The sequence below is a fragment of the Procambarus clarkii genome, chromosome 17 (genome assembly GCF_040958095.1).
Source record: "Procambarus clarkii isolate CNS0578487 chromosome 17, FALCON_Pclarkii_2.0, whole genome shotgun sequence".
Lineage (NCBI taxonomy): Eukaryota > Metazoa > Arthropoda > Malacostraca > Decapoda > Cambaridae > Procambarus > Procambarus clarkii.
In genome coordinates, this window is record NC_091166.1 from 30,646,869 (window position 1) to 30,671,369 (window position 24,501).

A 24,501-nucleotide genomic window follows, 5' to 3' on the forward strand; every position below is an offset into this window, starting at 1 on the left:
CAGTGGTTGATGTGTCCTCAGTGGTTGATGTGTCCTCAGTGGTTGATGTGTCCTCATTGTTTGCTGTGTCCTCAGTGGTTGATGTGTCCTCATTGTTTGCTGTGTCCTCAGTGGTTGATGTGTCCTCATTGTTTGCTGTGTCCTCAGTGGTTGATGTGTCCTCAGTGGTTGATGTGTCCTCAGTGGTTGATGTGTCCTCATTGTTTGCTGTGTCCTCAGTGGTTGATGTGTCCCCAGCGGTTGATGTGTCCTCAGTGGTTGATGTGTCCTCAGTGGTTGATGTGTCCCCAGTGGTTGATGTGTCCCCAGTGGTTGATGTGTCCTCAGTGGTTGATGTGTCCCCAGTGGTGTATGTGTCCTCACTGGTTGATGTGTCCTCAGTGGTTGATGTGTCCTCAGTGGTTGATGTGTCCTCATGATTGATGTGTCCCCAGTGGTTGATGTGTCCTCAGTGGTTGCTGGCTGTGTCCTCAGTGGTTGATGTGTCCTCAGTGGTTGATGTGTCCCCAGTGGTTGATGTGTCCTCAGTGGTTGATGTGTCCTCAGTGGTTGATGTGTCCTCAGTGGTTGATGTGTCCCCAGTGGATGACGTGTCCTTATTGTTTGCTGTGTCCTCAGTGGTTGATGTGTCCTCAGTGGTTGATGTGTCCTCACTGGTTGATGTGTCCCCAGTGGTTGATGTGTCGTCAGTGGTTGATGTGTCCTCAGTGGTTGATGTGTCCTCAGTTGTTGATGTGTCCTCAGTAGTTGATGTGTCCTCAGTGGTTGATGTGTCCTCAGTGGTTGATGTGTCCTCAGTAGTTAATGTGTCCTCAGTAGTTGATGTGTCCTCAGCGGTTGATGTGTCCTCAGTGGTTGATGTGTCCTCAGTGGTTGATGTGTCCTCAGTGGTTGATGTGTCCTCAGTGGTTGATGTGTCCTCAGTAGTTGATGTGTCCTCAGTGGTTGATGTGTCCTCAGTGGTTGATGTGTCCTCAGTAGTTGATGTGTCCTCAGTGGTTGATGTGTCCTCAGTGGTTGATGTGTCCTCAGTGGTTGATGTGTCCTCAGTGGATGATGTGTCCTCAGTGGTTGATGTGTCCTCAGTGGTTGATGTGTCCTCATGGTTGATGTGTCCCCAGTGGTTGATGTGTCCTCAGTAGTTGATGTGTCCTCAGTGGTTGATGTGTCCTCAGTGGTTGATGTGTCCTCAGTGGTTGATGTGTCCTCAGTGGTTGATGTGTCCTCATGATTGATGTGTCCCCAGTGGTTGATGTGTCCTCAGTGGTTGCTGGCTGTGTCCTCAGTGGTTGATGTGTCCTCAGTGGTTGATGTGTCCTGAGTGGTTGATGTGTCATCAGTGGTTGATGTGTCCCCAGTGGTTGATGTGTCCTCAGTGGTTGATGTGTCCTCAGTGGTTGATGTGTCCTCAGTGGTTGATGTGTCCTCATGGTTGATGTGTCCTCATGGTTGATGTGTCCTCATGGTTGATGTGTCCTCATGGTTGATGTGTCCTCAGTGGTTGATGTGTCCTCATGGTTGATGTGTCCTCATGGTTGATGTGTCCTCAGTGGTTGATGTGTCCTCATGGTTGATGTGTCCTCAGTGGTTGATGTGTCCTCATGGTTGATGTGTCCTCATGGTTGATGTGTCCTAAGTGGTTGATGTGTCCTCATGGTTGATGTGTCCCCAGTGGTTGATGTGTCCTCAGTGGTTGATGTGTCCTCAGTGGTTGATGTGTCCTCAGTGGTTGATGTGTCCTCAGTGGTTGATGTGTCCTCATGGTTGATGTGTTCTCATGGTTGATGTGTCCCCAGTGGTTGATGTGTCCTCAGTGGTTGCTGGCTGTGTCCTCAGTGGTTGATGTGTCCTCAGTGGTTGATGTGTCCTCAGTGGTTGAAGTGTCCTCAGTGGTTGATGTGTCCCCAGTGGTTGATGTGTCCTCAGTGGTTGATGTGTCCTCAGTGGTTGATGTGTCCTCAGTGGTTGATGTGTCCTCATGGTTGATGTGTCCTCAGTGGTTGATGTGTCCTCAGTGGTTGCTGGCTGTGTCCTCAGTGGTTGATGTGTCCTCAGTGGTTGCTGGCTGTGTCCTCAGTGGTTGATGTGTCCTCAGTGGTTGATGTGTCCTCAGTGGTTGATGTGTCCTCAGTGGTTGATTTGTCCTCAGTGGTTGATTTGTCCTCAGTGGTTGCTGGCTGTGTCCTCAGTGGTTGATGTGTCCTCAGTGGTTGCTGGCTGTATCCTCAGTGGTTGATGTGTCCTCAGTGGTTGATGTGTCCTCAGTGGTTGATGTGTCCTCAGTGGTTGATGTGTCCTCAGTGGTTGCTGGCTGTGTCCTCAGTGGTTGATGTGTCTCCAGTGGTTGATGTGTCCTCATGGTTGATGTGTCCTCAGTGGTTGATGTGTCCTCAGTGGTTGATGTGTCCCCAGTGGTTGATGTGTCCTCAGTGGTTGATGTGTCCCCAGTGGTTGACGTGTCCTTAGTGGTTGATGTGTCCCCAGTGGTTGATGTGTCCTCAGTGGTTGATGTGTCCTCAGTGGTTGATGTGTCCTCAGTGGTTGATGTGTCCTCAGTGGTTGATGTGTCCTCAGTGGTTGATGTGTCCTGATGGTTGATGTGTCCTCAGTGGTTGCAGAGTCCTCAGTGGTTGATGTGTCCTCAGTGGTTGATGTGTCCCCAGTGGTTGATGTGTCCTCAGTGGTTGATGTGTCCTCAGTGGTTGATGTGTCCCCAGTGGTTGATGTGTCCTCAGTGGTTGATGTGTCCTCAGTGGTTGATGTGTCCCCAGTGGTTGATGTGTCCTCAGTGGTTGATGTGTCCTCAGTGGTTGATGTGTCCTCAGTGGTTGATGTGTCCTCAGTGGTTGCTGGCCGTGTTGTCAGTGGTTGATGTATCATAATGCGACTGCTGTCCTCAGTGGTTGATGTGTTGTCAGTGGTTGATGTATCCTTAATGCGGCTGCTGTCCTCAGTGGTTGATGTGTCCTCAGTGGTTGATGTGTCCTCATGGTTGATGTGTCCTCAGTGGTTGATGTGTCCTCAGTGGTTGATGTGTCCTCAGTGGTTGATGTGTCCTCAGTGGTTGATGTGTCCTCAGTGGTTGCTGGCTGTGTTGTCAGTGGTTGATGTATCCTTAATGCGGCTGCTGTCCTCAGTGGTTGCAGAGTCCTCATGGTTGATGTGTCCTGCTGGGAGTAATTCGAAGATATGCAAGGAAACAGTTATATCCAGTGTGGGTAGTCAGCAAGTGAGAGGCACCGAGGGAGGAAGCTGGGAAAGCCACCTCCATCCACAACTTCAAAGTAGATTCGAGAGGGACTTTGAACTTTAGAGGAGCTATACTATCTTGTAACTAGTACAACAAGGCTAGTTGGAAGGGCATTAAGGTCATGCCCTCACTTCCCCATATTCCCTGATAGGTTAGTACTCAAGTCCTGTAAACTGACATTTAACGTAAATAGGAAACTTTAAGGGTCCTAGCAAGGGTCCCTGTGGTACTCCGCTTGTTTACGGAAGTCCTACATATCAACCATGTCTGTGACTCTCAGACTCCTGACTGTATAGGTATTCCTTGACCAATGTCAGCGGTCATCTGCTCACTCTCGCCAGTCTCTCTCGTTTGTGTAATAAGACTATTATGTGGAACTGTATCATAAACTACACAACCTGTCCCATACTCTCTGTTAAGCATTATTTTATGTTCGTAAGGATTGATTTAAATTCCCTGCAGCCATGATGGTGCTTGCTTAGCACAATTCTCTCTCTCTCTCTCTCTCTCTCTCTCTCTCTCTCTCTCTCTCTCTCTCTCTCTCTCTCTCTCTCTCTCTCTCTCTCTCTCTCTCTCCCTCTCTCTCTCTCTCTCTCTCTCTATCTCTCTCTCTCTCTCTCTCTCTCTCTCTCTCTCTCTCTCTCTCTCTCTCTCTCTCTTTAGGAGTTTACCAAATTATAACTTGATTTTTCTGCAGTACTCCTGCAGTGAAAGATTTATTCACTGCAGTTCCCTACAGTGAATGTTTGTTTGAGATACCTGACGGTAGGCGCGTCTCCTTCCCGTCCCAACGTCTGTACACTGATACGGCATCCGTCACCCGGACACCTGGTGAGGAAATTTTCCTTTGGAACTGTCAAGTCGGTAAAGACCAGAGGCAGAGTGCGAGCTTGTGCAGGCCTAGTTAACATTTACATGTTAACATGATAAATTATCCAGTCTGATGGCCTTAGTTTCCCCTAGTAATGCTAGTGGCCTCATGATTTTCCTCAGATGATATCTCAGTATTTGTCAGTCTCTCGTCAATGGCTGCTGTCTACTCTATGGTTGCTGTGGTCTCTATGGCTGCTGTGTTCTCAATGGCTGCTGTGTTCTCAATGGTTGCTGTGTTCTCTATGGCTGCTGTGTTCTCTATGGCTGCTGTCTTCTCAATGGCTGCTGTCTTCTCAATGGCTGCTGTCTTCTCAATGGCTGCTGTGTTCTCAATGGCTGCTGTGTTCTCAATGGCTGCTGTCTTCTCAATGGCTGCTGAGTTCTCTATGGCTGCTGTGTTTTCTATGGCTGCTGTGTTCTCAATGGCTGCTGTGTTCTCAATGGCTGCTGTCTTCTCAATGGCTGCTGTCTTCTCAATGGCTGCTGTCTTCTCAATGGCTGCTGAGTTCTCTATGGCTGCTGTGTTTTCTATGGCTACTGTGTTCTCAATGGCTGCTGTGTTCTCAATGGCTGCTGTCTTCTCAATGGCTGCTGTGTTCTCAATGGCTGCTGTCTTCTCTATAGCTGCTGAGTTCTCTATGGCTGCTGTGTTTTCTATGGCTGCTCTCTTCTCAATGGCTGCTGTATTCTACGTGGCTGTTGTGTTCTCTATTGCTGCTGTGTTCTCTATGGCTGCTGTCTTCTCAATAGTTGCTGTGTTCTCAATGGCTGCTTTGTTCTCAATGGCTGCTGTATTCTACGTGGCTGTTGTGTTCTCTATGGCTGCTGTGTTATCTATAGCTGCTGTGTTCACTATGGCTGGTGTGTTCTCTATGGCTTCTGTGTCCCCTATAGATGCTGTGTTCTCTATAGCTGCTGTGTTCTCAATGGCCGCAGTGTTCTCTATGGCTGCTGTGTTCTCAATGGCCGCAGTGTTCTCTATGGCTGCTGTGTTCTCAATGGCCGCAGTGTTCTCTATGGCTGCTGTGTTTCCTATGACTGCTGTGTTCTCAATGGCTGCTGTGTTCTCTATGGCTGCTGTGTTCTCTATGGCTGCTGTGTTCTCAATGGCTGCTGTGTTCTCAATGGCCGCAGGGTTCTCTATGGCTGCTGTGTTTCCTATGACTGCTGTGTTCTCTATGGCTGCTGTGTTCTCTATGGCTGCTGTGTTCTCTATGGCTGCTATGGTCTCTATGGCTGCTGAGTTTTCTATGGCTGATGTGTTCTCTATGGCTGCTGTGTTCTCTATGGCTGCTATGGTCTCTATGGCTGCTGAGTTTTCTATGGCTGATGTGTTCTCTATGGCTGCTGTGGTCTCTATTACTGTTGTGTTCTCTATGGCTGCTGTGTTCTCAATGGCTGCTGTGTTCTCTATGGCTGCTGTGTTCTCTATGGCTGCCCTGGTCTCTATGACTGTTGTGTTCTCTATTGCTGCTGTGATCTCAATGACCGCTGAGTTATCAATGGCTGCCCTGTTCTCTATGGCTGCAGTGTTCTCTATGGCTGCTGTGTTCTCAATGGCTGCTGTTTTCTCTATGGTTGTTGTGTTCTCTATGGCTGCTGTGTTCTCCATGGCTGCTGTGTTCCCTATGGCTGATGTGTTCTCTATCGCTGCTATGTTCTCTATGGCTGCTGTGTTCTCTATGGCTGCTGAGTTTTCTATGGCTGATGTGTTCTCTATGGCTGCTGTGTTCTCTATGGCTGCTATGGTCTCTATGGCTGCTGAGTTTTCTATGGCTGATGTGTTCTCTATGGCTGCTGTGGTCTCTATTACTGTTGTGTTCTGTATGGCTGCTGTGTTCTCAATGGCTGCTGTGTTCTCTATGGCTGCTGTGTTCTCTATGGCTGCCCTGGTCTCTATGACTGTTGTGTTCTCTATTGTGCTGTGTTCTCAATGACCGCTGAGTTATCAATGGCTGCTGTGTTCTCTATGGCTGCAGTGTTCTCTATGGCTGCTGTGTTCTCAATGGCTGCTGTGTTCTCTATGGTTGTTGTGTTCTCTATGGCTGCTGTGTTCTCTATGGCTGCTGTGTTCCCTATGGCTGCAGTGTTCTCTATGGCTGCTGTGTTCTCAATGGCTGCTGTGTTCTCTGTGGTTGTTGTGTTCTCTATGGCTGCTGTGTTCTCTATGGCTGCTGTGTTCCCTATGGCTGATGTGTTCTCTATGGCTGCTATGTTCTCTATGGCTGCTGTGTTCTCTATGGCTGCTGTGGTTTCTATGACTGTTGTGTTCTCTATTTCTGCTGTGTTCTCTATGGCAGCTGTGTTCTCTATGGCTGATGTGTTCTCTATGTCTGCTATGTTCTCTATGGCTGCTATGTTCTCTATGGCTGCAGTGGTCTCTATGACTGTTGTGTTCTCTACGGCTGCTGTGTTCTCAATGACCGCTGTGTTCTAACTAGCTGCTGTGTTCTCAATGGCTGCAGTGTTCTCTATGGCTGCTGTGCTCTCTATGGCTGCTGTGTTCTCTATGGCTCATGTGTTCTCTACGGCTGCTATTTTCTCTATGGCTGTTGTGGTCTCTATGGCTGCTGTGTTCTCTACGGCTGCAATTTTCTCTATGGCTGTTGTGGTCTCTATGGCTACTGTGTTCTATATGGCTGATGTGTTCTCTACGGCTGCTGTGTTCTCTATGGCTGCTATGGTCTCTATGGCTGGTGTGTTCTCTATGGCTGATGTGTTCTCTATGGCTGCTGTGGTCACTATTGCTGTTGTGTTCTCTATGGCTGCTGTGTTCTCTATGGCTGGTGTGCTCTCTATGGCTGCTATGATCTCTATGGCTGCTGTGTTCTCTACTGCTGTTGTGTTCTCTATGGCTGCTGTGTTCTCAATGGTTGCTGTGATCCCTATGGCTGATGTGGTCTCTATGGCTACTGTGTTCTATATGGATGATGTGTTCTCTATGGCTGCTATGGTCTCTATTGCTGTTGTGTTCTCTATGGCTGCTGTGTTCTCAATGGCCGCAGTTCTCAAAGGCTGCTATGTTCTCAATGGCTGCAGTCTTCTCAGTGGCTGTTGTGTTCTCTATGGCTGCTGTGTTCCCAATGGCAGATGTGTTCTCTATGGCTGCTGTGTTCTCTATGGCTACAATTTTCTCTATGGCTGCTGTGTTCTCTATTACTGCTGTGTTCCCAATAACTACTGTGTTCTCAATCGCTGCTGTGTTCTCAATAGTTTCTGTGTTCTCAATGGCTAATGTATTGTCAATGGCTGCTGTGTTCTTAATGGCTGCTGTGTTCTTAATGGCTGCTTTGTGCTCAATGTCAGCTGTGTTCTTAATAGATGTTGTATTCTTGATGACAGCTGTGTTCTTAATGGCTGCTGTGTTCTCAATGGCTGCTGTGTTCTGAATGGCTGCGGTGTTCTGAATGGCTGCTGTGTTCTTAATGGTGGCTGTGTTCCTAATGGCTGCTGTGTTCTTAATGGCTGCTGTGTTATGTATTGCTGCTGCGTTCTTAATGCCTGCTGTGTTCTTAATGGCTGCTGTGTTTTTAATGGCTGCTCTGTTCTCTATGGCTGCTGTGTTCTCTATGGCTAATGTGTCCTTAATAGCCGCTGTGTTCTTAATGTCTGCTATGTTCTCAATGGCTGCTGTGTTCTTAATGGATGCTGTGATCCTAATGGCTGCTGTGTTATTAATGACTGCTGTTTTCTTAATGGTTTCTGTGTTGTTAATATCTACTGTGTTCATAAAGGCCAATGTGTTCTTAATGGCTGCTGTGTTCTCAATTACTGCTGTGTTCTCAATTACTGCTGTGTTCTCAATGGTTGCTCTGTTCTCTATGGTTGCTGTGTTCTTAATGGCTGTTGTGTTCTTAATGGCTGTTGAGTTCTTAAGGACTGCTGCGTTCTTATTGTCTGCTGTGTTCTCAATGGCTGCTGTATTCTCAATGGCTGCTGTATTCTCAATGGCTGCTGTATTCTCAATTGCTGCAGTGTTCTCTATGGCTGCTGTGTTCTCTATGGCTGCTGTGTTCTCTAAGGCTGCTGTGTTCTCTATGACTGCTATGTTCTCAATGGCTGCTGTGTTCCCAATAACTGCTGTGTCTTAATGGCTGCTGTGTTCTTTATGGTTGCTTTGTGCTCAATGTCTGCTGTGCCCTTAATGGATGTTGTGTTCTTAATGGCTGCTGTGTTCTTAATGGCTGCGGTGTTCTTAATGGCTGCTGTGTTCTTAATGGTTGCTGTGTTCCTAATGGCTGCTGTGTTCTTAATGGCTGCTGTGTTCTCAATGGCTGCTGTGTTCTTAATGGCTGCTGTGTTCTTGATTGCTGCTGTGTTCTTAATGGCTGCTGTGTTGTTAATGGCTGCTTTGTTCTCAATGGCTGCTGTGTTCTGTATTCCTGCTGTGTTCATCTATGGCTGCTGAGTTCTTAATGGCTGCTTTGTTCTTAATGGCTGCTGTGTTCTTAATGGCTGATGTGTTCTTAATGGCTGCTGTGTTCTTAATGGCTGCTGTGTTCTGATTGGCTGCTCTGTTCTCCATGGCTGCTGTGTGGTTAGTGGCCGCTGTGTTCGCAATGGCTGCTGTGTTCTCAATTGCTGCTGCATTCTTAATGGCTGCTGTATTCCTAATGGCTGCTGTTTTCTTAATGGCTGTTGTGTTCTCCATGGCTGCAGTGTTCTCATTGGCTCTGTGTTCTCTATGGCTGCTGTGTTCTCTATTGCTATGTTCTCTATGGCTGCTGTGTTCTCAATGGCTGCTGTGGTCTCTATGGCTGTTGTGTTCTCTATGGCCGCTGTGTTCTCTATGGCTACTGTCTTCTCAAAGGCTGTTGTGTTCTCTATAGTTGCTGTGTTCTCAATGGCTGCTGTGTTCTCAATGGCTTTTGTGTTCTCTATGGCTGCTGTGTTCTCTATGGCTGCTGTCTTCTCAATGGCTGCTGTCTTCTCTATGCCTGCTTTGTTATCTATTGTTGCTGTGTTCTCTATGGCTGCTGTGTTCTCAATGGTAGCTATGTTCTCAATGGCTGCTGTGTTCTCAATGGCTGCTGTGTTCTTAATGGCTGTTGTGTTCTTAATGGCTGCTGTGTTCTTAAGGGCTGCTGTGTTCTTAATGGCTGTTGTGTTCCTAATGGCTGGTCTGTTCTTAATGGCTGCTATGTTCTCAATGGTTGCGGTGTTCTTAATGGCTGTTGTGTTCTTAATAGCTGCTGTGTTCTTAATGGCTGCTGTGTTCTTAATGGTTGCTGTGTTCTCTATGGCTGCTGTGTTCTCAATGGCTGCTGTGTTCTAAATGGCTGCTGAGTTCTCTATGGCTACTGTATTCTTAATGGCTGCTATATTCTTAATTCTTTCTGTGTTCTCTATGGCTAATATGTTCTTAATGACTGTTGTGTTCTTAATGGCTGCTGTATTCCTAATGGCTGCTGTGTTCTCAATGGCTGCTGTATTCTTAATGGCTGCTGTATTCTTAATTGTTACTGTTTTCTCAGTGGCTGCTGTGTTCTCAATGACTTCTGTGTTCTTAGTGACTGCTGCGTTCTTAATGGCTGCTGTCTTCTCTATGGCTGCTGTCTTCTCTATGACTACTGTGTTGTTAATGGCCGCTGTGTTCTTAATGGCTGCTCTCATATTCTGCCCTCTCAAACTCTGACCACTTACAGCCATGACCTCTTTCATCGAACCTTTTAAGAATCTGCTAGCCCACATAATTTCCTCTCTCAGCCTGCCCTCGTGTATCCTGAATTGTGCCTGGATGGGGTTCTGGGAGTTCCTCAATTCCCCATGCCCAAGTCCCCATGCCCAAGTCCCCATGCCCGTCCCGGGACCAGGTTTGACTTGTGTCTTCTTGGCTCAACAGGCTGTTGCTCGGAGCGGTCCGCAGGCCCACATTTCCACTACAGCTCGATTGGTCAGGCACTTGCAGAAAGTTTCCAGTTTTTCTTCAAGGCTTCTACATTTGTTCAGGCAATTTTTCTTTTACATGAAAGGAGGATATTGAACAGCCATGGATTCTGATATTCAGACAGTATTCCCTTATTGTGCCAATGGCACTTCTATTCTTAATTGGCTCTGTTCTGCATTTACTTCCATATCGTTCACATATCGTAAGTTGTTATTTTATTGTGTAAATAAAGGGCTTAGACCTGAAAATACATGATATTTTCCATGTATATATTTGATACCTCTCTACGACACAACACTTGAAACCTCTGATAACTCTCTCGCCTTCTTTCAAGAGAATATATTTTGAGAACTTTGAGACGACACCAACAGTATAGGTGGTTTACCGTGTCTATGTATGCTATACATGTTTTCCCTCTATTTCAGCAATTATTCCTGCTCTAAAGGGGAAAGTGAGTATTGAGCAGTACTCAAGACGGGACAGCACATGTGATTCCATATGACTACTATAGTAAGGAAAGAGAGGGAAGGGAGAGGAGGAGGAGGAGTGTTACTTCTGGTAAGGAAAGACTAGAGTTGTGAAGAGATGGAAATTCCTGGCTGTGGAGGATACAGAGATTACATAACTGGAACTGTGACAATGGGTGGACCTAAGATCATAGTATCAGTAATTTACAACCTTCCATTAAAGTAGAGAAGACCTAGACAGAAGTTTAATAGAAACAACATGTCAGCCATTAATATAATAATAGAGAGAGCAACTTCAGTTGCCAGAAGGAATGGCTCCAGACTCTTAACCATGGGCGACTTCATCCACAGGAAGATAGACTGGGAGAATGGAGACCCACATTGAGGTTCAGATACATGGGGAGCTAAATTATTGGAAGTGGCAACAAGGTACTTTCTGAGTCAACATGTCAAGTGAGCCACATGAATAAGTGGCAACAACGAACCAGCTAGACTTGACCTCATATTCACTCTGAATGAGTCAGATATAAGGGAATTCCAATTATAAGCCTCAAAGAGAATGAGTGACCACAGCGTACTGGTATTTGAGTACCTGGTAGAAGTAGGGATAACCTATCCAGAGAAGGGAAGAGAGAGGACAAAGCTGGATCCCGACCACTTAGGTCACACGGTCGCAGTAAAATATAAGTGAATGAATATAAATATATAAACTGATGAATATAAATAGATCCTGTTATTTTAAGGTTCCTTCTCCCAGGCACCCAGAACACTATGTAAGTATGAGGGCTGATACGTGTTAATCACCTTAATTAGCGATCACTTGAGACAGTTGAGTAAGTCTCAGCTACATGGCCCAAATTTGTGGCCACTGTAACAACTCCTTAAAGTCGAAGGCAATGGGAATTGAATGTTATATCTGTAAGAATAGATTCCATTCGGCTTGTACAGGAGTGAGTAACACTACGGCACTGAGAGCTGGCCACTTGCTCTGGGTGTGTAAAAATGACCAGCCAGCTTGGTATATCCTAAAAAAACCTTCACGGGTTTAAGTCCCAGCTACATGGGAGTAAGTCCCAGCTACATGGGTTTAAGTCCCAGCTACATGGGTTTAAGTCCCAGCTACTTGGGTGTAAGTCCCTGCTACATGGGAGTAAGTCCCAGCTACATGGGAGTAAGTCCCAGCTACATGGGTTTAAGTCCCAGCTACATAAGTGTAAGCCCCAGCTACATGGGTGTAAGTCCTAGCTACATGTGTGTAAGTCCCAGCTACATTGGTGTAAATCTCAGCTACAAGGGTGTAAGTCCCAGCTACATTGATATAAGTCCCAGCTACATAGGTGTAAGTCCCAGCTTCATGGGAGTAAGTCCCAGCTACATAGGTGTAAGTCCCAGCTACATGGGTGTAAGTCCCAGCTACATGGGTGTAAGTCCCAGCAATATGTGAGTAAGTCTTAGCTACATGGGCGTAAGTCCCAGCTACATGGGAGAAAGTCCCAGCTACATGGGTGTAAGTCCCAGCTACATGGGAGTAAGTCACAGCTACATGGGTGTAAGTCCGACCTACTTTTGGTGCAAGTCCCAGCTACATGGGTGTAAGTCCCAGCTACATGGGTGTAAGTCCCAGCTACATGGGTGTAAGTCCCAGCAACATAGGTGTAAGTCCCAGCTACACGGGTGTAAGTCCCAGCTACATGGGAGTAAGTCCCAGCTACATAGGTGTAAGTCCCAGCTACATGGGAGTAAGTCCCAGCTACATAGGTGTAAGTCCCAGCTACATGTGAGTAAGTCCCAGCTACATGAGTGTAAGTCCCAGCAACATGGGTGTAAGTCCCAGCTACGTGGGTGTAAGTCCCAACAATATGGGTGTAAGTCCCTGCTACATGGGTGTAAGTCCCAGCTACATGGGTGTAAGTCTCAGCTAGATGGGTGTAAGTCACAGCTACATGGGTGTAAGTCCAGTTACATGGGTGTAAGTCCCAGCTACATGGGTATAAGTCCACGCTACATAGGTGTAAGCCCAAGCTACATGGGAGTAAGTCCCAGCTACATGGGTGTAAGTCTCAGCTACATGGGTGTAAGTCCCAGCTACATGGGTGTAAGTCTCAGCTACATAGGAGTAAATCCCAGCTACATGGGTGTAAGTCCGATCTACATGAGAGTAAGTCCCAGCTACATAGGTGTAAGTCCCAGCTACATGGGTGTAAGTCCCAGCTACATGGGTGTAAGTCTCAGCTACATAGGAGTAAATCCCAGCTACATGGGTGTAAGTCCAGCTACATGGGTGTAAGTCCCAGCTACATTGATGTAAGTCCGATCTACATGAGAGTAAGTCCCAGCTACATGGGAGAAAGTCCGAGCTACATGGGTGTAAGTCCCAGCTACATGGGAGTAAGTCCCAGCTACATGGGAGTAAGTCCCAGCTACATAGGTGTAATTCCCAGCTTCATGGGTGTAAGTCCCAGCTACATGGGTGTAAGTCCCAGCTACATGGGAGTAAGTCCCAGCTACATGGGTGTATGTCCCAGCTACATGGGAGTAAGTCCCAGCTACATAGGTGTAAGTCCCAGCTACATGGGAGTAAGTCCCAGCTACATGGGTGTAAATCCCAGCTACATGGGTGTAAAGCCCAGCTACATGGGTGTAAGTCCCAGCTACATGGGAGTAAGTCCCAGCTACATGGGTGTAAGTCCAAGTACATGGGTGTAATTCCATGCGCTACATGTGTGTAAGTCCGAGCTACATGGGAGTAAGTCCCAGCTACATGGGAGTAAGTCCCAGCTACATTGGTGTAAGCCCCAGCTACATGGGAGTAAGTTTCATCTTCATGGGTGTAAGTCCAAGCTACATGGGAGAAAGCCCCAGCTAGATGGGAGAAACCCCAGCTACATGGGTGTAAGTCCCAGCTACATGGGAGTTAGTCCCAGCTACATGGGTGTAAGTCCCAGCTACATGAGAGAATGCCCCAACTACATGGGAGTAAGTCCCAGCTACATGGGAGTAAGTCCCAGCTAGATGAGTGTAAGTCCCAGCTACATGGGTGTAAGTCCCAGCTACATGGGTGTAAGTCCCAGCTACATGGGAGTAAGTCCCAGCTACGTGGGAGTAAGTCCCAGCTACATGGGTGTAAGTCCCAGCTACATGGGTGTAAGTCCCAGCTACATGGGTGTAAGTCCCAGCTACATGGGAGAAAGCCCCAGCTACATGGGAGTAAGTCCCAGCTAGATGGGTGTAAGTCCCAGCTACATGGGTGTAAGTCCCAGCTACATGGGTGTAAGTCCCAGCTACATGGGAGTAAGTCCCAGCTACGTGGGAGTAAGTCCCAGCTAGATGGGTGTAAGTCCCAGCTACATGGGTGTAAGTCCCAGCTACATGGGTGTAAGTCCCAGCTACATGGGTGTAAGTTCCAGCTACATGGGTTTAAGTCCCAGCTACATGGGTGTAAGTCCCAGCTATATGGGTGTAAGTCCCAGCTACATGGGTGTAAGTCCCAGCTACATGGGTGTAAGTCCCAGCTACATGGGTGTAAGTGCCAGCTACATGGGTGTAAGTCCCAGCTACATGGGTGTAAGTGCCAGCTACATGGGTGTAAGTCCCAGCTACAGGGGTGTAAGTCCCAGCTACATGGGTGTAAGTCCCAGCTACATGGGTGTAAGTCCCAGCTACATGGGTGTAAGTCCCAGCTACATGGGTGTAAGTCCCAGCTACATGGGTGTAAGCCCCAGCTACATCGGTGTAAGTCCCAGCTACATGGGGTGTAAGTCCCAGCTACATGGGTGTAAGTCCCAGCTACATGGGTGTAAGTCCCAGCTACATGGGTGTAAGTCCCAGCTACATGGGTGTAAGTCCCAGCTACATGGGTGTAAGTCCCAGCTACATGGGTGTAAGTCCCAGCTACATGGGAGTAAGTCCCAGCTACATGGGTGTAAGTCCCAGCTACATGGGTGTAAGTCCCAGCTACATGGGTGTAAGCCCCAGCTACATGGGTGTAAGTCCCAGCTACATGGGTGTAAGTCCCAGCTACATGGGTGTAAGTCCCAGCTACATGGGTGTAAGTCCCAGCTGCATGGGTGTAAGTCCCAGCTACATGGGTGTAAGTCCCAGCTACATGGGTGTAAGTCCCAGCTACATGGGAGTAAGTCCCAGCTACATGGGTGTAAGTCCCAGCTACATGGGTGTAAGTCCCAGCTACATGGGTGTAAGTCCCAGCTACATGGGTGTTAGTCCCAGCTACATGGGTGTAAGTCCCAGCTACATGGGTGTAAGTCCCAGCTACATGGGTGTAAGTCCCAGCTACATGGGTGTAAGTACCAGCTACATGGGTGTAAGTCCCAGCTACATGGGTGTAAGCCCCAGCTACATCGGTGTAAGTCCCAGCTACATGGGTGTAAGTCCCAGCTACATGGGTGTAAGTCACAGCTACATGGGTGTAAGTCCCAGCTACATGGGTGTAAGTCCCAGCTACATGGGTGTAAGTCCCAGCTACATGGGTGTATGTCCCAGCTACATGGGTGTAAGTCCCAGCTACATGGGTGTTAGTCCCAGCTACATGGGTGTAAGTCCCAGCTACATGGGTGTAAGTCCCAGCTACATCGGTGTAAGTCCCAGATACATGGGTGTAAGTCCCAGCTACATGGGTGTAAGTCCCAGCTACATGGGTGTAAGTCCCAGCTACATGGGAGTAAGTCCCAGCTACATGAGTGTAAGTCCCAGCTACATGGGTGTAAGTCCCAGCTACATGGGTGTAAGTCCCAGCTACATAGGTGTATGTCCCAGCTACATGGGTGTAAGTCACAGCTACATGGGTGTAAGTCCCAGCTACATGGGTGTAAGTCCCAGCTACATCATTATATATTATATATTATATATTATATTAACATTAAATAGTTTCAATAACATTAAGGGAAAGAATAAAATCTGTTCTTATCAGCTTAATATCTGATACGATCCCCATGTGGGATCCTCGATATTAAACTGATTTTTGCAACATGGCGAAGTGCTAGGAGCTTGCTCCACCTTTGCCGCGGATCGGCCCGGTTGGTTAAATAGGAACATCATTAATATTGAGGCCTTCTTAAATTGGTAGAAACAATAGAGAAAGCTGAAAATAATCTTATGTAACAGAACTACATAGCTATTAGACGAGAACTCTTAGAATTCGAAGAAAGTAGAAGAGGTTCAACAATAACTAGTAGATCAATTTTTCCACCGAGTGAAATGAGTCAAACAATGGGAGCAGATCAACGAGTACGGGGCAAGTAACAGTCTCAAGAATAACTGGCGTTGTCTCAACTTGAATTCGACTTCCTCAAGCAAGTACCTCTGGTAGTTCGGCTTGTTCAATGGCCAGAATCACGAAGCAGTTGCGCAAGCACTTACGAACCTGTACATTTTTTCTCAATCTTTGGTGGCTTTGTTTACAATTATTAAACAGTTAATGAGCCCCGAAGCACAAGGAGGCTGTTTATAACAATAACAACAGTTGATTGGGAAGTTTTCATGCTTGTAAACTTTTTAATAAATGTAACCAAAGCCATCAAAGATTGAGGAAAGATGTACACGTTCGTAAGTACTTGCGTAACTGCTTCATGAATCTAGGCCCAGGGGTCTAATAGAAGTAATCACTTAGTTGTAATTGCGAGGGCTGAGCTTCGGCTCTTTGGTTCCGCCTCTCAACTGCTATTCAACTGGTGTACAGAATCCTGAAGTAAAGTGCAAGTGTGTGGACAAAGGAAGAAACAAGACCATTACCTCTTACAGAGTGACAAATGTTGCCAGTTAGAGATAAGTCTAAACCTTAAACTGCATAAAATGGCGAACCATCTTATAAATAATGAAGAAATATCTCAAGTCCTTACTCTGTATTCTTCTTCGTGTCTACAAGATAAACGAAATACAAGATATTAATAAATAAACAGTGAAGATATATGATAGTATATCATTGAGTGAAGAGTGATATAGACTGAAGTTATATGATAATATATAATTAAGTGAAGAGTGAGATAGAGTGATGATCTATGATAGTATATCATTGAGTGAAGAGTGATATAGAGTGAAGATATATGCCAATATATAATTAAGTGAAGAGTGAGATAGAGTGAAGATATATGATAATATATCATTGAGTGAAGAGTGATATAGAGTGAAGATATATGATAATATATCATTGAGTGAAGAGTGATATAGAGTGAAGATATATGACAATAATCAGCAGCTCCTCTGTGACTCATTACTTCTGATAATTTAAAGTATTTTCGGGATTAACAAAAGACTTACCACCCATTAATAATAATATATCGCAAATACGATAAGTGTTGCAAAACAAAACTTGTGTAACTGACTGTTGTCATAATTATTAGTTGACGAGTTTTGAGGAAAATGGTGATGTAAGAATCTCCAATTAGGTTATTAAGAACTTTTGTGCTCTAAGTAATTATTCCTTTGTGTCATTGTTCTCAGGATGAGTATGGGGTGCACAATAACTCCCGCTCACACGATGAGTGACACTGCCCAAAACTCACACTCTGGCAGTATATGTTCACTCACAGGATGAGTGACTGCCCAATAAATATGCCCATCAAGACAAAATTTATTAAAATACTAATTTAAACCAATATATCAGAGAGATCAACGACACAGGCAAACACAAAGCTCCATTTTCAATTTCATTACGGCTTCGTCTCCCACATTTGCCTTAAATTTGCACTGCTCTTGAGGATTTCCACTGGGCATTATTGGATCTGGGTTTGATAATCGCGCCTAAGCCAGCCTAAGCCATCACCATTCACGTCAAAATTGTATTAGGCTTCGGCAGGAAGAAGTCATAATTCAGAGAGAAATTCAGAAATTGGGATATGCAGGTGGATTTGTTATTCTAAATTCTGTCAGAATTAATCGCTAAATGGATGAAATTTGCGAATATTTTAGGTCTGATTTTGTGTAACTAATGGGAAAAATTGTCTTAGAATGGATATATATTCTTGCGTTGGTTGGAATTGCTGACAAGAACCTTTAATTAGAGTTCGCTTCATCTACTGAGAGAATCTTAGTGCTCATCACCAGCCACCATATTCATACGTCCTCATAAAACGATATCGACTTTGACAAGGATATCCAAACCTTTATGACATATTCCCTCTCAGAGATTATTGGCTCTTCAGTGGCGGGAAACTCAGGGGGGTAGATTATTGGAACGTGATGATGGGCCGCGCGCTCCACTAACCTATACTTTTCCTCTCCTAAAATACTTTAGTATCTCAAGCGGAGGAAATCTTAATCTGGATATCAGACGAGGCTCTCCCTGCTTGCTATCGGAACCCGATATGTGTTAACTGGGGGACACTGGATCCTCTGGTCGGGATGACAGCCATGGAATGAGTCTCTCCACACAACCAGCTTAAAAAGAAATTCAGATTATTCCTCTCCACACGCTTGCCCAAGCACTTGGACTAGACGGTAGATCTCCGGTCTCGCTTCAGGCTGGTCGGCGTTCAATTTCCAACCTGCGTTCAATCCTCGGTCGGCCTTCAATCAAAGTGGTTGGGCACCATTCCTTACCCCGTCCCATCCCAAAACCTTATCCTAACAGCTGATATCTTAATGCTATATAAAAATATAAGAGAACAACGAGTCATCAAGCTTGTCCAGCTTTATCTCAGCCCAGGACCAAGCTGGCAGCCTGGCACTCCCCCAAACTCCTTCACGGCGCAAAATTCTACCATAGCTGCTACACTTGAGGCGCGGGAGGCATGATAGCGGCACATTAGGGAGTGCTCAAGGGTGAGAGTGCTGGCTATCTCAGCCACAGCCTCGCTCTTGCCGGCTCCGTCTCTCAGCTCCAGCTTGGACGCCATCTTTAGTTTTTACGACAAGTTGTGTGTCCAGCGACGTAGACGAGGTGGCACAGAAGGGTGAGTGGTGGCACAGAAGGGTGAGTGGTGGCACAGAAGGGTGAGTGGTGGCACAGAACGGTGAGGGGTGGCACAGAAGGGTGAGTAGTGGCACAGAAGGGTGAGGGGTGGCACAGAAGGGTGAGTGGTGGCACAGAAGGGTGAGTGGTGGCACAGAAGGGTGAGTGGTGGCACAGAACGGTGAGGGGTGGCACAGAAGGGTGAGTAGTGGCACAGAAGGGTGAGGGGTGGCACAGAAGGGTGAGTGGTGGCACAGAAGGGTGAGTGGTGGCACAGAAGGGTGAGTGGTGGCACAGAACGGTGAGGGGTGGCACAGAAGGGTGAGTAGTGGCACAGAAGGGTGAGGGGTGGCACAGAAGGGTGAGTGGTGGCACAGAACGGTGAGGGGTGGCACAGAAGGGTGAATGGTGGCACAGAAGGGTGAGGGATGGCACAGAAGGGTGAGGGGGTGGCACAGAAGGGTGAGGGGGTGGCACAGAAGGGTGAGGGGTTGGCACAGAAGGGTGAGTGGTGGCACAGAAGGGTGAGTGGTGGCACAGAAGGGTGTATGGTGGCACAGAAGGGTGAGTGGTGGCACAGAAGGGTGAGTGGTGGCACAGAAGGGTGAGTGGTGGCACAGAAGGGTGAGTGGTGGCACAGAAGGGTGAGTGGTGGCACAGAAGGGTGTATGGTGGCACAGAAGGGTGAGGGGCGGAACAGAAGGGTGAGTGGTGGCACAGAAGGGTGAGTGGTGGCACAGAAGGGTGAGTGGTGGCACAGAAGGGTGAGTGGTGGCACAGAAGGGTGAGTGGTGGCACAGAAGGGTGAGTGGTGGCACAGAAGGGTGTATGGTGGCACAGAAGGGTGAGTGGTGGCACAGAAGGGTGAGTGGTGGCACAGAAGGGTGAGTGGTAGCACAGAAGGGTGTGTGGTGGCACAGAAGGGTGAGTGGTGGCACAGAAGGGTGAGTGGTGGCACAGAAGGGTGAGTGGTGGCACAGAAGGGTGAATGGTGGCACAGAAGGGTGAGTGGTGGCACAGAAGGGTGAGTGGTGGCACAGAAGGGTGAGTGGTGGCACAGAAGGGTGTGTGATGGCACAGAAGGGTGAGGGGTAGCACAGAAGGGTGAGTGGTGGCACAGAAGGGTGAGTGGTGGCACAGAAGGGTGAGTGGTGGCACAGAAGGGTGAGGGGTAGCACAGAAGGGTGAATGGTGGCACAGAAGGGTGAGTGGTGGCACAGAAGGGTGAGGGGTGGCACTAAAGGGTGAGTGTTGGCACAGAAGGGTGAGGAGTGGCACAGAAGGGTGAGGGGTGGCACAGAAGGGTGAGTGGTGGCACAGAAGGGTGAGTGGTAGCACAGAAGGGTGAGGGGTGGCACAGAAGGGTGAGGGGTGGCACAGAAGGGTGAGGGGTGGCACAGAAGGGTGAGTAGTGGCACAGAAGGGTGAGGGGGTGGCACAGAAGGGTGAGGGGTGGCACAGAAGGGTAAGGGGTGGCACAGAAGGGTGAGGGGGTGGCACAGAAGGGTGAGGGATGGCACAGAAGAGTGAGGGGTGGCACAGGAAGGGGAGGGGTGGCACAGAATGGTGAGGGGGTGGCACAGAAGGGTGAGGGGTGGCACAGAAGGGTGAGGGGTGGCACAGAAGGGTGAGTGGTGGCACAGAAGGGTGAGGGGTGGCACAGAAGGGCGAGGGGTGGCACAGAAGGGTGAGGGGTGGCACAGAAGGGTGAGGGGGTGGCACAGAAGGGTGAGGGGTGGCACAGAAGGGTGAGGGGTGGCACTGAAGGGTGAGTGGTGGCACAGAAGGGTGAAGGGTGGCACAGAAGGGCGAGGGGTGGCACAGAAGGGTGAGGGGTGGCACAGAAGGGTGAGGGGGTGGCACAGAAGGGTGAGGGATGGCACAGAAGGGTGAGGGGTGGCACAGAAGGGTGAGTGGTGGCACAGAAGGGTGAGGGGTGGCACAGAAGGGCGAGGGGTGGCACAGAAGGGCGAGGGGTGGCACAGAAGGGTGAGGGGTGGCACAGAAGGGTGAGGGGGTGGCACAGAAGGGTGAGGGGGTGGCACAGAAGGGTGAGGGGTGGCACAGAAGGGTGAGGGGTGGCACAGAAGGTTGAGGGGTGGCACAGAAGGGTGAGGTGTGGCACAGAAGGGTGAGGGGTGGTACAGAAGGGTGAGGGGTGGCACAGAAAAGTGAGGGGGTGGCACAGAAGGGTGACCCCCCTTGTTACATGCTCGCTGTAACACCCCTATCCCCCCCCCCCCCCACTTATTACATGCTTACTGTCACAGGAAAAAAATTACTACAAATCTTCTATATTTTATGAAAGTCTGACATTAATATGAGAAAAAATGGGATGTCTTAAATAATTCCCGGAGAAACTTCGCTTCAAATTCCACCGAAAATTCCTATGAAACCTGACTTGCTGAGATGTTTATGGCTTCCGTTGTCTTCCGCGTCTCCTCAGCCCTCTCCTCAGGTCTCTCCTCAGTCCTCTCCTCAGGTCTCTCCACAGCCCCCTCCTCAGCCCTCTCCTCAGCCCTCTCCTCAGCTCTCTCCTCAGTCCTCTCTTCAGCCCTCTCCAAAGCCCCCTCCTCAGCCCTCTCCTCAGCCCTCTCCTCAGCTCTCTCCTCAGCCCTCTCCACAGCCCCCTCCTCAGCCCTCTCCTCAGCCCTCTCCTCAGCTCTCTCCTCAGTCCTCTCCTCAGCCCTCTCCTCAGCCCTCTCCTCAGTCCTCTCCTCAGCCCTCTCAGCTCTCCCTTCAACACTCTCCTCAGCGCTCTCCTCAGCTCTCTCCTCAGCCCTCTCCTCAGCCCTCTCCTCAGCCCTCTCCTCAGCTCTCCCCTCAACACTCTCCTCAGCCCTCTTCTCAACACTCTCCTCAACACTCTCCTCAGCCCTCTCCTCAACACTCTCCTCAACACTCTCCTCAGCCCTCTCCTCAGCCCTCTCCTCAACACTCCTCAACCCTCTCCTCAGCACTCTCCTCAGCCCTCTCCTCAACACTCTCCTCAACCCTCTCCTCAGCCCTTTCCTCAACACTCTCCTCAGCCCTCTCCTCAGCCCTCTCCTCAACCCTCTCCTCAGCCCTCTCCTCAACACTCTCCTCAGCCCTCTCCTCAACACTCTCCTCAGCCCTCTCCTCAACACTCTCCTCAGCCCTCTCCTCAACACTCTCCTCAGCCCTCTCCTCAGCCCTCTCCTCAACACTCTCCTCAGCCCTCTTCTCAACACCCTCCTCAGCCCTCTCCTCAACACTCTCCTCAGCCTTCTCCTCAACACTCTCCTCAGCCCTCTTCTCAACACCCTCCTCAGCCCTCTCCTCAGCCCTCTCCTCAACACTCTCCTCAACACTCTCCTCAGCCCTCTCCTCAGCCCTCTCCTCAACACTCTCCTCAACACTCTCCTCAACACTCTCCTCAACACTCTCCTCAACACTCTCCTCAACACTCTCCTCAGCTCTCTCCTCAGCCCTCTCCTCAACACTCTCCTCAACACTCTCCTCAACACTCTCATCAACACTCTCATCAACACTCTCCTCAACACTCTCCTCAACACTCTCCTCAACACTCTCCTCAACACTCTCCTCAGCCCTCTCCTCAACACTCTCCTCAGCCTTCTCCTCAACACTCTCCTCAACACTCTCCTCAGCCCTCTTCTGAACACCCTCCTCAGCCCTCTCCTCAGCCTTCTCCTTAACACTCTCCTCAACACTCTCCTCAGCCCTCTCCTCAGCCCTCTCCTCAACACTCTCCTCAGCCCTCTCCTCAACACTCTCCTCAACACTCTCCTCAACACTCTCCACAGCCCTCTCCTCAGCCCTCTCCTCAACACTCTCCTCAACACTCTCCTCTGCCCTCTCCTCAGCCCTCTCCTCAACACTCTCCTCAACCATCTCCTCAGCCCTCTCCTCAGCCCTCTCCTCAACACTCTCCTCAACACTCTCCTCAGCCCTCTCCTCAGCCCTCTCCTCAACACTCTCCTCAGCCCTCTCCTCAACACTCTCCTCAACACTCTCCTCAACACTCTCCTCAGCCCTCTCCTCAACACTCTCCTCAACACTCTCCTCAGCCCTCTCCTCAACACTCTCCTCAACACTCTCCTCAGCCCTCTCCTCAGCCCTCTCCTCAACACTCTCCTCAACCATCTCCTCAGCCCTCTCCTCAGCCCTCTCCTCAACACTCTCCTCAGCCCTCTCCTCAACACTCTCCTCAACACTCTCCTCAGCCCTCTCCTCAGCCCTCTCCTCAGCCCTCTCCTCCACATTTGTATTCCCGTCTCCTCTCCATACGCCTTCTATATTCATGGCGTTCTTAATTTTCTCTCTACCTCCAGTTACCCATCTTTATTGCTGTTTATCGCATCATTATATGTCATCTCATCTGTCTGTCTGTCTCTCATCTGTCTGTTATTTGTCTGTCATCTGTCATCTGTCTGCCATCTGTCATCTGTCTGTCTGCCATCTGTCTCGAAAATGCAGCGTGTCTTGTCTGGCAGAATTCGTCTATGTCTGTCTAGGAAGTAAATGTTGGAATTATCGATTATAATTCTCTTGGTGTAGCTGTTGTGTTGGTAACACTGTGAGGCACAGTTTACCTGCTGCAGCTGTTGTGTTGGTAACACTGTGAGGCACAGTTTACCTGCTGCAGCTGTTGTGTTGGTAACACTGTGAGGCACAGTTTACCTGCTGCAGCTGTTGTGTTGGTAACACTGTGAGGCACAGTTTACCTGCTGTAGCTGTTGTGTTGGTAACACTGTGAGGCACAGTTTACCTGCTGCAGCTGTTGTGTTGGTAACACTGTGAGGCACAGTTTACCTGCTGCAGCTGTTGTGTTGGTAACACTGTGAGGCACAGTTTACCTGCTGCAGCTGTTGTGTTGGTAACACTGTGAGGCACAGTTTACCTGCTGCAGCTGTTGTGTTGGTACCACTGTGAGGCACAGTTTACCTGCTGTAGCTGTTGTGTTGGTAACACTGTGAGGCACAGTTTACCTGCTGCAGCTGTTGTGTTGGTAACACTGTGAGGCACAGTTTACCTGCTGCAGCTGTTGTGTTGGTAACACTGTGAGGCACAGTTTACCTGCTGCAGCTGTTGTGTTGGTAGCACTGTGAGGCACAGTTTACCTGCTGCAGCTGTTGTGTTGGTAACACTAGAGTCATGCAGTGTTACCATCGCTCACACAGAATGATAGCCAGAGGTAAACCTGTCAATACCATTCTCCATGTAAACTGAATGTTAGGCCAGTTATGCAAGGCACTACTGCTGTCACACTGACGACTCTGAGTTTTCAGTATACCCCAAGTTCCGTGTCTGAGTTTACATCGTATGTCTCGCAGACATTGCCTGGCTTTCATCTAACATTTTACTAACAACTATCCGCCTTCACATGACGGGTTTGTCATACGAAATGTTGTGTAATGTTTCTATGTAACTTATATACTGCATTATTAATTATTATTAATTAATATAGTATAATATTAATATAGTAATATAATAATTCCTTGTAGCCTTCTACCGCGTTCTGAGAGTTCCTGCGACGGCGCTGGAACCAATCGTATTGGCGTTTGTCTTTCCATTGGAGACTTTCGGCGCCGTGGAGAGGGTGGACCTGCTGCATGGGTGACAGCTTCTCCCCCATATCAACCTACCCTGGTTGAGGCCACTTGCGCCCTGGTGAGGTCTCTCCAGGCCGACAACCAGAGAGCGACTCCATCGTCTCCTGAGACTGATGGATGCCTACTAATACTGCTATATTAGTAATTAATATACTGCATATTTCTTCAGGTAAGTGCGGGTTGCCAACAGTTACCTGCAACTACACTGAGGGGGAAATACTGTCTCCCCGGGGCGCATGTGGACAGCAAGTGGAAAATATTCCTCTGTTTAGAGTGCTCTGTCTGTCTGTCTGTCTGTCTGTCTGTCTGTCTGTCTGTCTATTAATCATAACCTATTCATAGGCCTCAAAAAAAAGTTATTTAATTTAAATGATGTTTTATCATATTTCCAATCAGGATTGTCTAGGATGGAGGCTAATAATGATGATATACGATAATATCTATCATTAATAATTCATTATTTGTATACACCAGAAATCTTATCTGGTGCGTTTAGAAAAAAATATGTAGTAATTTTTATGAGA

The 24,501-nt window shown here is 48.3% G+C and overlaps 2 protein-coding genes and 1 pseudogene across 2 annotated transcripts; 1 reads left to right on the plus strand and 2 right to left on the minus strand.

The window, feature by feature from the left end:
• Window positions 1-4,286: 4,286 nt before the first annotated feature.
• On the minus strand, window positions 4,287-8,518 carry LOC138365605 (uncharacterized). The gene is made up of 6 exons (XM_069326082.1): window positions 8,263-8,518; window positions 7,124-8,185; window positions 6,779-7,008; window positions 6,062-6,538; window positions 4,977-6,017; window positions 4,287-4,811 (listed from the first exon to the last, which is right to left on the minus strand). The coding sequence occupies exons 1-6, from the start codon at window positions 8,516-8,518 to the stop codon at window positions 4,287-4,289; spliced, it is 3,591 nt and encodes a 1,196-aa protein (XP_069182183.1).
• Window positions 8,519-9,772, minus strand: LOC138365606 (uncharacterized). The gene is made up of 2 exons (XM_069326083.1): window positions 9,425-9,772; window positions 8,519-9,394 (listed from the first exon to the last, which is right to left on the minus strand). The coding sequence occupies exons 1-2, from the start codon at window positions 9,770-9,772 to the stop codon at window positions 8,519-8,521; spliced, it is 1,224 nt and encodes a 407-aa protein (XP_069182184.1).
• Window positions 9,773-15,357: 5,585 nt separating this feature from the next.
• On the plus strand, window positions 15,358-15,525 carry LOC138365767 (U2 spliceosomal RNA; annotated as a pseudogene).
• The last annotated feature ends 8,976 nt before the right edge of the window (window positions 15,526-24,501 follow it).